The 16,034-nt window shown below is 41.8% G+C and overlaps 1 protein-coding gene across 1 annotated transcript; it reads right to left on the bottom strand.

The window, feature by feature from the left end:
- Positions 1-1,045: 1,045 nt before the first annotated feature.
- On the bottom strand, positions 1,046-15,804 carry LOC138873386 (uncharacterized). The gene is made up of 6 exons (XM_070151854.1): positions 15,778-15,804; positions 14,945-15,107; positions 14,503-14,679; positions 2,371-2,508; positions 1,833-2,250; positions 1,046-1,157 (listed from the first exon to the last, which is right to left on the bottom strand). Exons 1-6 carry the CDS (start codon positions 15,802-15,804, stop codon positions 1,046-1,048), a joined length of 1,035 nt encoding a protein of 344 aa, XP_070007955.1.
- Between the last annotated feature and the right edge of the window lie 230 nt (positions 15,805-16,034).

A 16,034-nucleotide genomic window follows, 5' to 3' on the forward strand; every position in this document is an offset into this window, starting at 1 on the left:
TGCTATCTAGATTATATGACGCCAATATATTTTCAAAATTCGATTTAAAATCTTGATATTGGCAAATTCAAATTTTTAAGGAGCATACTTATGGAACTGCTTTTAATATTCCATTTGGGCAATAAGAATGGAATGTTATGCCATTTGGTTTAAAAAATGCCCCTTCTGAATTTCAGAAAATTATGAATGATATTTTTAACCCTTATCTAGATTTTATCATTGTTTATATTGACGACATATTAGTATTTTCTAAAACATTAGAGATGCATATTAAGTATCTTGATATTTTTAAGAAAATTGTAATACAAAACGGTTTAGTAATTTCTAAACCAAAAATGAGTCTATTCCAAACAAATGTTCGATTTTTAGGTCATAATATTTGCCAAGGAAAAATTACCCCGATACAAAGATCGATTGATTTTGCCTCAAAATTTCCTGATGTTATTACTGACAGGACTCAATTACAAAGATTTTTGGGAAGTTTGAATTATATATCTCCTTTCTACAAAAGTTTATCTCGTGATCTAGCCCCTCTATACGACAGGCTGAAAAAGGATCATAAGAAGCCTTGGACTGACCAGCATACTACGTTAGTCAAAAATATTAAACAGTGTGTTAAGTCTTTACCTTGCTTAACTCTTGCTAATCCTACATGGCAAAAAATTATTGATACTGATGCGTCCAACATTGGCTACGGTGGGATTTTAAAACAAGTGAATCCCAACAATAAGAGTGAATACCTGATAAGATTTCACTCTGGTAAATGGACCGAAGCCCAGAAGAAATATGCTACTGTGGCTCATGACGAGAATACCTTGATTCATAATTAATCAAGTGAAATCTTAATTAATCAGTATCAAGGTACCTTGTGATTAATCAAGGTATTCTCGGGATAAGAAATCCGGAAGGTAGCATATTTCTTCTGGGCTTCGGTCCATTTACCATAGTGAAATCTTATCAGGTATTAACTCTTATTGTTGGGATTCACTTGTTTTAAAATTCCACCGTAGCCAATGTTGGACGCATCAGTCTCAATAATATTTTGTCATGTAGGATTAGCAAGAGCTAAGCAAGGTAAAGACTTAACACGCTGTTTAATATTTTTGACTAACGTAGTATGCTGGTCAGTCCAAGGCTTCTTATGATCCTTTTTCAGCCTGTCGTATAGAAGGGCTAGATCACGAGATAAACTTTTGTAGAAAGAAGATATATAATTCAAACTTCCCAAAAATCTTTGTAATTGAGTCCTGACAGTAATAACATCAGGAAATTTTGAGGCAAAATCAATCGATCTTTGTATCGGGGTAATTTTTCCTTGGCAAATATTATGACCTAAAAATCGAACATTTGTTTGGAATAGACTCATTTTTGGTTTAGAAATTACTAAACCGTTTTGTATTACAATTTTCTTAAAAATATCAAGATGCTTAATATGCATCTCTAATGTTTTAGAAAATACTAATATGTCGTCAATATAAACGATGATAAAATCTAGATAAGGGTTAAAAATATCATTCATAATTTTCTGAAATTCAGAAGGGGCATTTTTTAAACCAAATGGCATGACATTCCATTCATATTGCCCAAATGGAACATTAAAAGCAGTTCTATAAGTATGCTCCTTAAAAATTTGAATTTGCCAATATCCAGATTTTAAATCGAATTTTGAAAATATATTGGCGTCATATAATCTAGATAGCAAGTCCCTTTTATTGGGGATAGGATATCTAATCCATTTTAGATGTTTATTCAATGGTTTATAATTTATAACTAATCTAGGAATACCACGTTCCTTTTCTGCAGCATTATTAACATAAAAGGCAGAACATGACCAAGGAGATTTTGAGGGTTTTATCAAACCCTTTTGTAACAAGCTGTCAATTTCGTTTTTGCAGAATTCGACCAATTCAGCATTCATCTGGAAAGGTCGATACTTAGTAGGGATATCATCTTCGGAGAAGTTTTCTTCATAAGGAAGAGTTACAATATGCCTTTTTCGATTCCAAAATGCACTAGGGTGATCAGCGCAGACATCAACAGCCATCTGTTCAGCAATCAATTTAATCTTTTGCTGAACCTTAGTAGATTGTAAAGTATCGAATATATTCATGCTTAATATTTCTGATTGTAATGAATTAACATGCCTTTGTTTCATATTAATCAAGGCGTTAATATCTCTAGTTACGGGATCTGTAACAAAAGAATAACTTATCTCTCTATCTTGATAAGTAGCAGAAAAATCCTGTGCATCTATGTAATTAAAAGGGTAAATAGCATTAATAAAAGGGGTTCCGAGTATAATCGGAGGGTATAACTGGTTTTTTACCAAAAAGAAGAAATGAGGAATACAAATTCTATTTTGGCAAATACGAGTATTTGGTAATTTATACTCTATATCTAAAGCATGACCAGAAGCATATTTGACCAAATGAGTGGTGTTTTGAAAATATTTAGTAGGAACAAGACCCTCTTGAATACAACTTACATCTGCTCCACTATCAATCATTGCTACATCAGTTAGAGAGAAAGTATTATCAATAAAGATAGTACATTTAATGTACCACTTATGTGACGACCCGAAGGGTCATCACCGTAGTTCTTCGTTGTACCGTGCTTTCGAGGCCTAGAAATCCTCGCCTTTAGTTGCCTCGATTGGCGTGCGCAGTTCGGGCGCATAGCCAGAAAGTTTTGATGTTAGAATATGTGAATTATGTGAAACATTTGATGAATTTTGGTATTAATATGCATAATGTTGTCTTCGGACAACATTTTGGGTAAACAGACCCGAACCTGTGATTTGACGGTCCTAGAGGGTCCGTAGAAAAATATGGGATTTGGGCGTGTGCCCGGAATCAAATTCTGAGGTCCCAAGCCCGAGAAATGAATTTTTGAAAGAAATTGTTTTTCTGAAATTTGATATGAAAATTTGAAATGAAAAAGGGGTTAGAAAATATAGGTATCGGGCTCGTATTTTGGTTCCGACGCCCGGTACAAGTCTTAAATATGTGTTAAGCACTATCTGTAAAGTTTGGCTAAAAACGGACGTCATATGACGTGTTTCGGACTAAAAATGGAGAATTTGAGTTATGAAAGTTGAAGAAAGAAAATCATGTGTTTGAGGCTTGATCCTATGTATATGATGTTATTTTGGCGATTTGATCGCACGAGTAAGTCCGTAAGATGTTTTTAAGGTTGTGTGCATGTTTGGTTTGGAGCTCCGAGGGCTCGGGTGAGTTTTGAATGGGGCCCGGGAGGTCTTAGACTTAGAAAAAAATATATAGGTTCAGATGTTGCAGGCCCAGCGCGGCCGCGGCCATTTCCGCGCGGTCCGCGCTAGCAGCCACGCGGCCGTGGTGCTTTTCTGTGCGGTCCGCGTGGTGGGGTTCAGAGGGTCGACCAGCGCGGCCGCGCACCAAATCAGTGCGGTCCGCGCTGGGTGGGTTCAGAGAGAGCCCACTTCTCCCCTCCCTCGGCGCGGCCGCGGTGCATTTCTGTGCGGTCTGCGCCAGTCCCCAGAAAAATGGATAAATTCGGGATTTTTAGTCATTTTTCCCCTTTTCAAAAACCCAAAACCTAAGAGGCGATTTTCCAAACAACTTTTCTTCTTCAAAACGATTGGTAAGTGATTTCTAACTTAATTTCTTTATTCCTTAATATCTTTTAACATAATTTCAACTTCAAATCAAAGATTTTCATGGGGAAAATTGGGTGTTTTGGGTAGAACCTAGGTTTTCTACAAATTGAGAAGTTGGACCTCAATTTGGGGTCCGATTTAAAAACAAATCATATATTTGGATTCATGGGGGAATGAGTAACCGGGTTTTGGTCCGAACCTCGAGTTTCGACCACGTGGCTCCGGGGGTATTTTTGACCTTTTTGGGAAAAACCTTGAAAAATCTATTTTCATGCATTGGGGATGATTTATTTAGTAATTATTAATGTGATTAAGTAACTTATGACTAGATTCGAGCGGATTGGTGGTGGAATCAAGAGGTAAAGCTATACTAGAAGCGTGAGTTTAGTTTGGAGCATTCGAGGTAAGTGTTTGTTCTAACTTTGGCTTGAGGGAATAGGATTAGGATGATATTTGCTACTTGCTAATGTGGAGTACGGTGTATAGGCATGATGACGGTTATCTATGCACCGGAGTCTAGCATGACCGTGAGTCTTGATTGCTTTTAATTCGAATAATGTGACACAAGCTCCTTGTTTATTTGATGAGTTTCATATAATGTGAATGGTTGAAGTAAAATTGTGATTGGTGTACTTTTGGAGCGTTAGCTCGAACATGAATGTGTTAGTTGAGGAAGAAATGGATTTAAAAAGGAGAATGTGTTGTGAATACTCCCTTGCCGGGATGTGTAGACTGATATATATATTCTCCCTTGTCGGGATATTTTGGGCTGTTAGCTGTACCCTTGCCGGGTTAAAGGTATTGAGTTGTTATTCTCCCCTGAAGGGGTCTACTATATGAAGTCAGATATTATGAACTATATTATGGGATCGTGTGGCACGCCGTCCACTTATATATGATATTATGGGATCGTGTGGCACGCCGTCCACTTATATATGATATTATGGGATATATATATATATATATATATATATATATATATCATGGAAACCGGAGTTCTTCTGCTTATTTCCGATATTTCATTTTTATCTATTACTCCCCGATAGCATGTCCCCTCCCAGTTTTACTTTGTATTATCTTGTTATTGTTTTCTTGCACTTGTTGTATATATATCTGTACAGGTTAATTGTGGTAGGTACTGTCTAGCCTCGTCACTACTTCGCCGGGGTTAGGCCAGGCACTTACCAGCACATGGGGTCGGTTGTGCTGATGCTACACTCTGTGCATTTTTGGTGCACAGATCAGGGAGCAGCTTACAAACCACAACAGTAGGATTTCTGGGAGCTGTCTTCAGTCCAGGGACTCTCGAGGTAGCCTAGCTGGCGTTCGCAGGCCGAAGTCCCTTTCCATGTTTTTCGTTTGTTCATCTTGTATCAGACAAACATGATGTATTTCCTTTCAGACATTGTTTGTAGTATTCTGTAGTAGTCCGTGAGCTAGTGACACCAGACCTTGGGTAGTGATGTGTATTAAACTTCCGCACTTTTGGTTTTCAGTTGCTTTAGATTTAAAGTCTTCCGCTTAAATTTTGTCTCGTTTATTATATTGTTTGAGAGAAAGCAGGAAAGGTGTTTTAAATATTTGGCTTGCCTAGCTCCGATAGTAGGCGCCATCACGACACCCGATGGTGGGAAATCCTGGTCGTGACAAGTTGGTATCAGAGCACTAGGTTACTCAGGTCTCACAACTCACGGACAAGCTCAGTAGAGTCTGAGGGATCGGTACGGAGACGTCTGTATTTATCCCGCAGAGGCTATTGAGTTAGGAAAACTTCACCTTGTTCATTCTTGTCATGCGATTCTGTTTCTCAAGTACTGATTGTCTTTCCACTCTGTTCTTTTGCAGATGGCGAGGACACATGCTTCCTCTTCTACCGCGCAACAGCCTGAGCCCCCAGCAGCAGCCCCTATTAGGGGCAGAGGGCGAGGTTGTGCCAGAGGCCGAGGCCGGGGCAGAGCTCAGCCCCGAGCAGCATTTCCAGCGACGGATCCTCAGGTCGATTTTGAGGATGAGGTTCCGGCCGTAGCTGTTCCAGTGGGCCCAGATCATGTCCTAGAGGGTTTCATAGCCACTCCAGTGCTTCAGGACGCTTTGGTCCGACTGGTAGGCTTTATGGAGGGCATTTCTAGAGCGGGTTTGCTTCCCGTAGCTCCAGCCACATCTCAGGCTGGGGGAGGAGTTCAGACTCACGACACTCGTACTCCAGAGCCGGTATTTCCTCAGGCTCAGGTTCCAGCAGTTCAGCCAGCCGTGGCAGTTCAGCCAGCTGTGGCAGCCCAGCCATGTATTGCGGATCAGTCCTACGATGGTGCGGCTATGTCCGCAGATGCTTTGTGGAGGCTTTAACGTTTCACCAAGCTCTTCACAACCACATATAGTGGCACCCCCTCAGAGGATGCTCAGGATTTCATATTCAGCTGTCATGAGGTTCTACGGACTATGGGCATTGTAGAGACCAATGGGGTCGACTTCGCCACTTTTCGCCTGGCAGGATCCGCCAAGACTTGGTGGAGGGATTTCTGTTTAGCCAGGCCAGCAGGGTCGCCATCATTGACCTGGGATCAGTTTTCAGAGTTATTTCTGGGGAAGTTTCTCCCAGTTACTCAGCGAGATGCTCTTCGTAGGCAGTTTGAGCGTCTCCAGCAGGGTCCTATGACGGTCACCCAGTATGAGACCCGGTTCATTGATCTTGCTCGTTATGCCATTGTGATACTCCCCACCGATAGAGAGAGGGTGTGGAGGTTTATTGAGGGGTTGGCCCAGCCGATCCGTGTTCAGATGGCCATGAGTGCCGGTAGTGAGATTTCATTTCAGAAGGCGGCAGATGGTGCCCACCGGATAGAGATGGCACTTGCTCAGGGAGGTGGTCATGGGTCTGATAAGAGGCCCCGTCATTCGGGTAGATTCAGTGGTACCTCGTCTGGAGGTAGGGATTCTTATGGTAGAGGCCATCCTTCGAGGCCCTTTCAGTCAGCTCTCCAGGCTTCTCATGGTACACCAGGTGGTCGTGGTTCTCAGCCGCAGTATTCTGACCAGCAGCTCTTCAGTTCACCATCAGCACCTATCAGTGCACCACCACTTCGTTATTCTCAGCAGCCGAGGGCTTGTTATACTTGCGGCGATGTGAGTCACATTGCCAGATATTGCCCTCGAGCTTTCAGTAGCTCGCAGCAGCAGGGTCCTCGCCCGCTGATCCAGGCACCAGTTGCCCCACAGCCTGCCCAGCCAGCTAGAGGCGGGGGTAGAGGACATAGAGGTGGAGCTCAGAACGCTAGAGGTAGGGGTCAACCAGCAACAGATCGTCCCAGGGATATGATTCAGGAAGGTGGGGCCCAGCCCTGTTGTTATGCTTTGCCAGCTAGGCCAGTGGTTGAGTCATCAGATGCTGTGATTACAGGTACTATTCTGGTCTGTGATAGGGATGCTTCTGTGCTATTTGATCCCGGATCTACGTATTCATATGTGTCGTCCTATTTTGCACCATATTTGGTTATGCCTAGTGACTCGTTGAGTATTCCTGTTTATGTGTCAACACCGGTGGGTGATTCTATTGTGGTCGACCAAGTTCATCGTTCTTGTATCGTAGTGTTTGGGGGTCTTGAGACCCGTGTTGATTTGTTGCTTTTGGACATGGTCGACTTTGATGTTATATTGGGGATGGATTGGTTATCCCCATACCATGCTATCTTGGATTGCCATGCCAAGACCGTGACCTTAGCCTTACCGGATTTACCCCATTTAGAGTGGAGAGGGACTTCTGGTCATTGTATCCGCAGTGTTATCTCGTATGTGAAAGCTCGGCGTATGGTCGCGAAGGGATGTTTGGCCTACTTGGCGTATGTTCGCGATTCTAGCGCGGAGGCCCCTTCTATTGATTCTGTGCCCGTTGTTCAGGAGTTTCCTGAGGTTTTCCCTTCAGACTTGATGGGTATGCCGCCCGACAGGGATATCGACTTTTGTATTGATTTGGCCCCGGGCACTCAGCCCATTTCTATCCCGCCATATCTTATGGCCCCGCCGGAGTTGAAAGAGTTAAAGGAACAACTGCAGGATTTGCTTGAGAAAGGTTTTATTAGACCCAGTGTTTCACCTTGGGGTGCGCCGGTGTTGTTTGTTAAGAAAAAGGATGGTTCGATGAGAATGTGCATCGATTACCGGCAATTGAACAAGGTTACAATTAAGAATAAGTATCCACTGCCGAGGATCGACGATTTATTCGACCAGCTTCAGGGTGCGAGGGTGTTCTTGAAAATAGATTTGAGATCTGGTTATCATCAACTGAGGATTAGGGCGTCTGATGTCCCCAAGACAGCATTTCGCACTCGGTATGGGCACTATGAGTTTTTGGTCATGTCATTTGGATTGACTAATGCCCCAGCAGCGTTCATGGAGTTGATGAACCGAGTGTTCAGACCTTATTTGGACTTGTTCGTGATAGTCTTCATTGACGATATTCTTATATACTCCCGCAGTCAGGAGGAGCATGAGCAGCACCTCAGAGTGGTCCTTCAGACCCTAAAGGATAGTCAGTTGTATGCTAAGTTCTCAAAGTGCGAGTTTTGGTTGAGTTCGGTCGCATTCCTGGGTCATGTCGTATCAGCAGCAGGTATTCAGGTAGACCCGAAGAAGATAGAGGCAGTCAAGAACTGGCCTCGACCAGCTTCAGCTACGGATATTCAAAGTTTTCTGGGGTTAGCAGGTTACTATCGTCGGTTCGTGGAAGGGTTTTCATCCATTGCAGTCCCTATGACCAGATTGACCCAGAAGGGTGTCCAGTTCAGGTGGTCGGACGAGTGTGAGGCGAGCTTTCAGAAGCTCAATACGGCTCTGACTACGGCACCAGTATTGGTTTTGCCCATAGGTTCAGGGCCATATACGGTCTATTGTGATGCGTCTCGTATTGGGCTTGGTGCAGTGTTGATGCAGGAAGGCAAAGTCATTGCTTATGCTTCGAGGCAGTTGAAGATCCACGAGAAGAATTATCCGGTTCATGATCTCGAGTTGGCAGCCATTGTTCATGCCTTGAAGATCTGGAGGCATTACTTATATGGCGTGACGTGTGAGGTTTACACTGATCACAAGAGTCTTCAGTATCTGTTCAAGCAGAAAGAGTTGAATTTGAGGCAGAGGAGGTGGTTAGAGTTGCTAAAGGATTATGATGTTACTATCTTATACCACCCGGGGAAGGCCAATGTGGTGGCCGATGCATTGAGCAGGAAGTCCGCCAGCATGGGTAGTCTTGCTTATATTCCAGTCAGCCAGAGATCGCTTGCTTTGGATGTTCAGGCCTTGGCCAATCGTCTTGTGAGGTTGGATATTTCTGAGCCTAGCAGAGTGTTAGCTTGCACGGTTGCTCGTTCCTCACTATTAGAGCGTATCCGCGAGCGGCAGTTTGAGGATCCCCATTTGTGTGTCTTGAGAGACACGGTGCAGCGTGGAGGTGCCAAGAAAGTAACCTTAGATGATGATGGTGTATTGAGATTGCAGGGGCGAGTTTGTGTGCCCAATGTTGATGGGATTCGAGAGTTGATCTTAGCGGAGGCCCATAGTTCTCGGTATTCTATTCACCTGGGCGCCGCGAAGATGTATCAGGATCTGAGGCAGCACTATTGGTGGCGAAAGATGAAGAAAGATATCGTTGCACACGTGGCTCGGTGTTTGAATTGTCAGCAGGTTAAGTACGAACATCAAAGACCCGGTGGTCTATTTCAGAGGATTGCACTTCCCGAGTGGAAGTGGGAGAGAATTACGATAGATTTCGTTACTGGACTTCCGATAACTCGGAAAAAGTTTGATGCAGTTTGGGTCATTGTTGATAGGCTGACCAAGTCAGCGCATTTTGTTCCTCTTGCAGCCACATATTCGTCTGAAAGGTTAGCCGAGATTTATATCAGGGAGATTGTTCGCCTTCATGGGGTGCCGCTATCTATCATTTCGGATCGAGGTACGCAGTTTACCTCACATTTCTGGAGAGCGGTTCAGCGAGAGTTGGGCACCGAGGTTGAGTCGAGTACAGCATTTCATCCCTAGACGGACGGTCAGTCCGAGAGGACTATTCAGATTCTTGAGGACATGCTCCGAGCCTGTGTCATTGATTTTGGAGGCTCGTGGGACCAGTTTTTGCCTTTAGCAGAGTTCGCCTACAACAACAGCTACTAGTCCAGCATTCAGATGGCTCCGTATGAGGCGTTGTATGGTAGGCGATGTCGGTCTCCACTTGGATGGTTTGAGCCGGGAGAGGCTCGATTATTGGGTTCGGATCTGGTTCAGGAAGCCTTGGACAAGGTCAGGATTATTCAGGATAGACTTCGTACAGCTCAGTCCAGACAGAAGAGTTATGCAGACCGCAAGGTCAGAGATGTTGCTTTCATGGTTGGTGAGCGGGTATTGCTCCGTGTATCGCCTATGAAGGGCGTGATGAGATTTGGGAAGAAGGGCAAGCTCAGCCCTAGGTTCATCGGTCCATTTGAGATTCTTGATCGTGTGGGAGAGGTGGCTTATAGACTTGCCTTGCCACCTAGCTTGTCAGCTGTGCATCCCGTGTTTCATGTATCTATGCTCCGGAAGTATCGCGGAGATCCATCGCACGTGTTGGATTTCAGCACTGTCCAATTGGACAAGGATCTGTCATATGAGGAGGAGTCGGTGGCTATTCTAGACCGGCAGGTTCGACAGTTGAGGTCGAAGAGTTTTCCTTCGGTGCGTGTTCAGTGGAGAGGTCAGCCTCCTGAGGCATCGACCTGGGAGTCCGAGTTCGATATGCGGAGCCGTTATCCTCATTTATTTCCCGACTCAGGTACTTCTTTCTTTTGTCCGTTCGAGGACGAACGGTTGTTTTAGAGGTGGAGAATGTGACGACCCGAAGGGTCATCACCGTAGTTCTTCCTTGTTCCGTACTTTCGAGGCCTTGAAAACCTCGCCTTTAGTTGCCTCGATTGGCTTCCGCAGTTCGAGCGCGTAACCGGAAAGTTTTGATGTTATAATATGTGAATTATGTGAAACATTTGATGAATTTTGGTATTAATATGCATAATGTTGACTTCGGTCAACATTTTGGGTAAACGGACCCGGACCTGTGATTCGACGGTCCCGTAGGGTCCGTAGAAAAATATGGGACTTGGGCGTGTGCCCGGAATCAATTCTGAGGTCCCAAGCCCGAGAAATGAATTTTTGAAAAAAATTGTTTTTCTGAAATTTGATATGAAAATTTGAAACAAAAAAGGGGTTAGAAAATATAGGTATCGGGCTCGTATTTTGGTTCCGACGCCTGGTACAAGTCTTAAATATGTGTTAAGCACTATTTGTAGAGTTTGGCTAAAAACGGACGTCATATGACGTGTTTCGGACTAAAAATGAAGAATTTGAGTTATGAAAGTTGAAGAAAGAAAATCATGTGTTTGAGGCTTGTTCCTATGTATATGATGTTATTTTGGCGATTTGATCGCACGAGTAAGTCCCTAAGATATTTTTAAGGTTGTGTGCATGTTTGGTTTGGAGCCCCGAGTGCTCGGGTGAGTTTTGAATAGGGCCCGGGAGGTCTTAGACAGAGAAAAAATATATAGGTTCAAATGTTGCAGGCCCAGCGCGGCCGCGGCCATTTCCGCGCGGTCCACGCTGGTAGCCACGCGGCCGCGGTGCTTTTCTGTGTAGTCCGCGTGGTGGGGTTCAGAGGGTCGACCAGCACGGTCGCGCACCAAATTAGTGCGGTCCGCGCTTGGTGGGTTCAGAGAGAGCCCACTTCTCCCCTCCCTCGGCGCGACCGCGGTGCATTTCTGTGCGGTCCGCGCCAGCCCCCAGAAAAATGTATAAATTTGGGATTTTTAGTCATTTTTCTCCTTTTCAAAAACCCAAAACCTAAGAGGCGATTTTCCAAACAACTTTTCTTCTTCAAAACGATTGGTAAGTGATTTCTAACTTAATTTCTTTATTCCTTAATACTTTTAACATAATTTCAACTTCAAATCAAAGATTTTCATGGGGAAAATTAGGTGTTTTGGGTAGAACCTAGGTTTTCTACAAATTGAGAAGTTGGACCTCAATTTGGGGTCCCATTTAAAAACAAATCATATATTTGGATTCATGGTGGAATGAGTAACCGAGTTTTGGTCCGAACCTCGAGTTTCGACCACGTGGGTTCGAGGGTATTTTTTACCTTTTTGGGAAAAACCTTGAAAAATCTATTTTCATGCATTGGGGATGATTCATTTAGTATTTATTAATGTGATTAAGTAACTTATGACTAGATTCGAGCGGATTGGTAGTGGAATTAAGAGGTAAAGCTATACTAGAAGCGTGAGTTTAGTTTGGAGCATTCGAGGTAAGTGTTTGTTTTAACTTTGGCTTGAGGGAATAGGATTAGGATGATATTTGCTACTTACTAATGTGGAGTACGGTGTATAGGCATGGTGACGGTTATCTATGCACCGGAGTCTAGCATGACCGTGAGTCTTGATTGCTTTTAATTCGAATAATGTGACACAAGCTCCTTTTTATTTGATGAGTTTCATATAATGTGAACGGTTGAAGTAAAATTGTGATTGGTGTACTTTTGGAGCGTTAGCTCGAACATGAATGTGTTAGTTGAGGAAGAATGGATTTAAAAAGGAGAATGTGTTGTGAATACTCCCTTGCCGGGATGTGTAGACTGATATATATATATATTCTCCCTTGTCGGGATATTTTGGGCTGTTAGATGTACCCTTGCCGGGTTAAAGGTATTGAGTTGTTATTCTCCCCTGAAGGGGTCTACTATATGAAGTCAGATATTATGAACTATATTATGGGATCGTGTGGCACGCCGTCCACTTAAATATAATATTATGGGATCGTGTGGCACGCCGTCCACTTATATATATATATATATATATCATGGGAACCGGAGTCTCTTCTGCTTATTTCCGATATTTCATTTTTATCTGTTACTCCCCGATAGCATGTCCCCTCCCAATTTTACTTTGTATTATCTTGTTATTGTTTTCTTGCACTTGTTATATATATATATCTGTACAGGTTAATTGTGGTAGGTACTGTCTAGCCTCGTCACTACTTCGCCGGGGTTAGGCTAGGCACTTACCAGCACATGGGGTCGGTTGTGCTGATGCTACACTCTGTGCATTTTTGTGCACATATCAGGGAGCAGCTTACGGACCACAGCAGTAGGATTTCTGGGAGCTGTCTTCAGTCCAGGGACTCTCGAGGTAGTCTAGCTGGCGTTCGCAGGCCGAAGTCCCTTTCCATGTTTTTCGTTTGTTCATCTTGTATCAGACAAACATGATGTATTTCCTTTCAGACATTGTTTGTAGTATTCTGTAGTAGTCCATGAGCTAGTGACACCAGACCTTGGGTAATGATGTGTATTAAACTTCCGCACTTTTGGTTTTCAGTTGCTTTAGATTTAAAGTCTTCCGCTTAAATTTTGTCTCGTTTATTATATTGTTTGAGAGAAAGCAGGAAAGGTGTTTTAAATATTTGGCTTGCCTAGCTCCGATAGTAGGCGCCATCACGACACCTGATGATGGGAAATCCGGGTCGTGACAATTTATGAGCCGTAACAACCTGCATCATTCCTAAAAACATATCAGAATTTTCATTAATCGAATCAATCTGATCAGAAATTTCTTTTCCCTTTTCATTTGACGATTCGAAAATTCCTTTAGCCGAAAAATCAGTTGGAAAATCAGTTAGAGAATTATTTTTCTCAATTTGAGTAATCTGGTGATCACAAATCATTTGATTTTGTTTAAGAGACTTAATATCGTTTTTCAAATTCTCAATTTTGATTTTCAAATCATCAAAAGAAGCATCTCTGCTAGGTATACTGGACTTATGAAGTCGTTTATTAATTTCAAACAAAGAATAAGGCGCAAAATGTTCAAATTCGTTCTTATATTTTTCAAAAGGTTTTGAACTACTAGAACTAGAACTTGCAGCTAGATTAATAATTTTTTCACGAAGTTTTTCATCGGTAACTTCCTTTAAAAGTTCTATTACATTTTCAGATGTAATAGTTTTCATATTTAAATCATGAAATTGTGATTGCAATTTATAAAATTCGTCATCATCACAAGTACAAATATCACTTTTGCAAGCAGTGAAAGAAGTATCAACATTTTTATCACTATCAGATAAATCAATTAAATCAACTTCATCTTCGGATTCAGTTTCAGAGTAATAGTCAGATTCTGATCCTGAAGTGTATAACAAGCCATAAACCTTATCGCGTAACTCATCATCGAGTTCTAAGGTTTTCAGCTTTTGAAGCTTGCAATTTGGAGAAATATGACCAAACTTTCCACACTTATAACACTTAATATCAGCGAGATCTCTCTTTGATCTATTCTTCGTAAATCAAGTAGATTTCCGATGCGCTTTTCTAGTATCACGCTCTTCCTTAGACCTATATCTAGACCTATTTTTCTTATACAGGCTATCCGGGTTAGGATACCTATGATATCTGTTTTTCTTCTTCTTCCTACTTTGAGTAGAGGTTACGGGTAAACCGAACTGGGTACAAAAGTCACCTAATTGGGATTTCTCTTTAAGCTTATCAATCTTAAGTTGTCTAGAAAGCTTTAGCTCATTACACAAGTTTAATCCTTCTTGTGTACACACTCCTATAAGTTTACCATAGGTATAATTACCATACTGAATTTCACCGTAACTACCCCTTAATACTTTCCTTACCCTTTCAGCAAATAAGGAAGGGAGGCCGTCTATAAACTTAGCTTTCCAATGTTCATATTTATTCTCGGGTAGTTCCATAACCCTACTCATAAAAGTATCTTTATACCATCTAAATTCACTAAGGGTCTTACATCTAAGTCCATTAAGTAAGGTTCTGATGGTCTCATGATTTGAGGTAAATCTACCATTGAAACGCTCTAAAATTGTAAGGATAAGGGTATACGCTGCATCTTCTCTACCCTTAACTAGAGCCATACATATATTATCAACACCTTTGTCTACGGCTGTAGCATTAATAACGAAAGCCTTTTCTTCAACAGATAAATAATTATCCCACCAGCCACGAAGTTGGCCAGTAAAGCCTGCAATAATCATTTTGCAAATAGTTCTATCCGTATTTTTAACACTTTTGCAGATAGTCGAATACATAAGCATTCTATGTACGAGAATGGTTAATTGTCTATCAGTTAAACCATCAAGATTCCATTCATAAATTTCGGAACCGCTATAAGACGTATTAGTCTGATTCCAATCGCGTTCCTCAATCAACACATCTTGAGGAGTAGGACGGGGATAATAATAAGTTTGCATCCTTGGTTTATCAGCATACCTAGGGTTTAACTATACCTTTGAGTTTATTAAACTCTGACCATGTCTCAGTTTTATAATCAGAAACGGTCTCAATTCTATCAGCAAATTTTTTAGATAAATCAATTGGTCTAACATTCAAACCAGAAAGCTTTTTATCGAGGATTTGTGCTAAGTCATCAAGAGATTTAAATTTAAAATCCTGAATCTCAGGAGGTCTTTGAATATGAGTAAGAATAGATTGATCAACTGTTTTACTACCTGAAGTGGAGGCAATATCAGTTGGTCCTTTCTTAGTACTCATTTCTTTTAATAAAATAGTCAAATCATCAAGTTTTTTATCAAGAGAACCGATATGTTCTCCTAAAATCTTTACATATAAACCCAAATAATTGTTTTGAGAAATCTATTTATTAATTTCTGCGATACTAATAGCTGCAACGTTATCATCAATAAATTTTTGAAAGGCAGTGAATGTAATACCAGTATTATTGTAACGACCCGACCGGTCGTTTTGAGCTCCGGCACGTCATTCAGCAGTTTGAGGCCATGAGCGGATTCATCTTAGGTATATTGACTTGTTTGTATGGTCAGAATTAAAATTCAGGAAGTTTGGAGTCAAATCTAAATGGAAATTCTCATTTTGAAAACTTAAAATTGAAGAAATGAACTAGGATTAGAATTTTGAGTAAACGACCTCGGAATTGGGATCTGAAAGTTCTAGCATGTTCGTATGATGATTTCGGACTTGGGCGTATGTCCAGATTTGGTTTTGGGTAACCCGTGAGCATTTCGGCGTATATTGTGAAAGTTAGTACTTTAGAAGAATTTCATAAATTTGGGTTGGAAGGCATTTCAGTGTTTGTGACGACCTGACCCGTCGTCTCCTGTAGTTCCATCCTGTATTCCCCGTTATATGTTTATTCATGCTTCAATATGTGTACTTGGTGAATCTGAGTCAATTCGGATCGAGTTTGGTAGAAACTGAGACAAATAGTCTTTTTAATGAAGAATTAGTTTGGAAAAGTCAATCGGAAGTTGACTTGTGAGTTAGAGGTCTCGGAATTTATTTCTGATAATTCGGTTAGTTTCGGGGGATGATTTAAGGATTGGTAGAGCAATCGGAAGT

The sequence above is a fragment of the Nicotiana sylvestris genome, chromosome 7 (genome assembly GCF_000393655.2).
Source record: "Nicotiana sylvestris chromosome 7, ASM39365v2, whole genome shotgun sequence".
Lineage (NCBI taxonomy): Eukaryota > Viridiplantae > Streptophyta > Magnoliopsida > Solanales > Solanaceae > Nicotiana > Nicotiana sylvestris.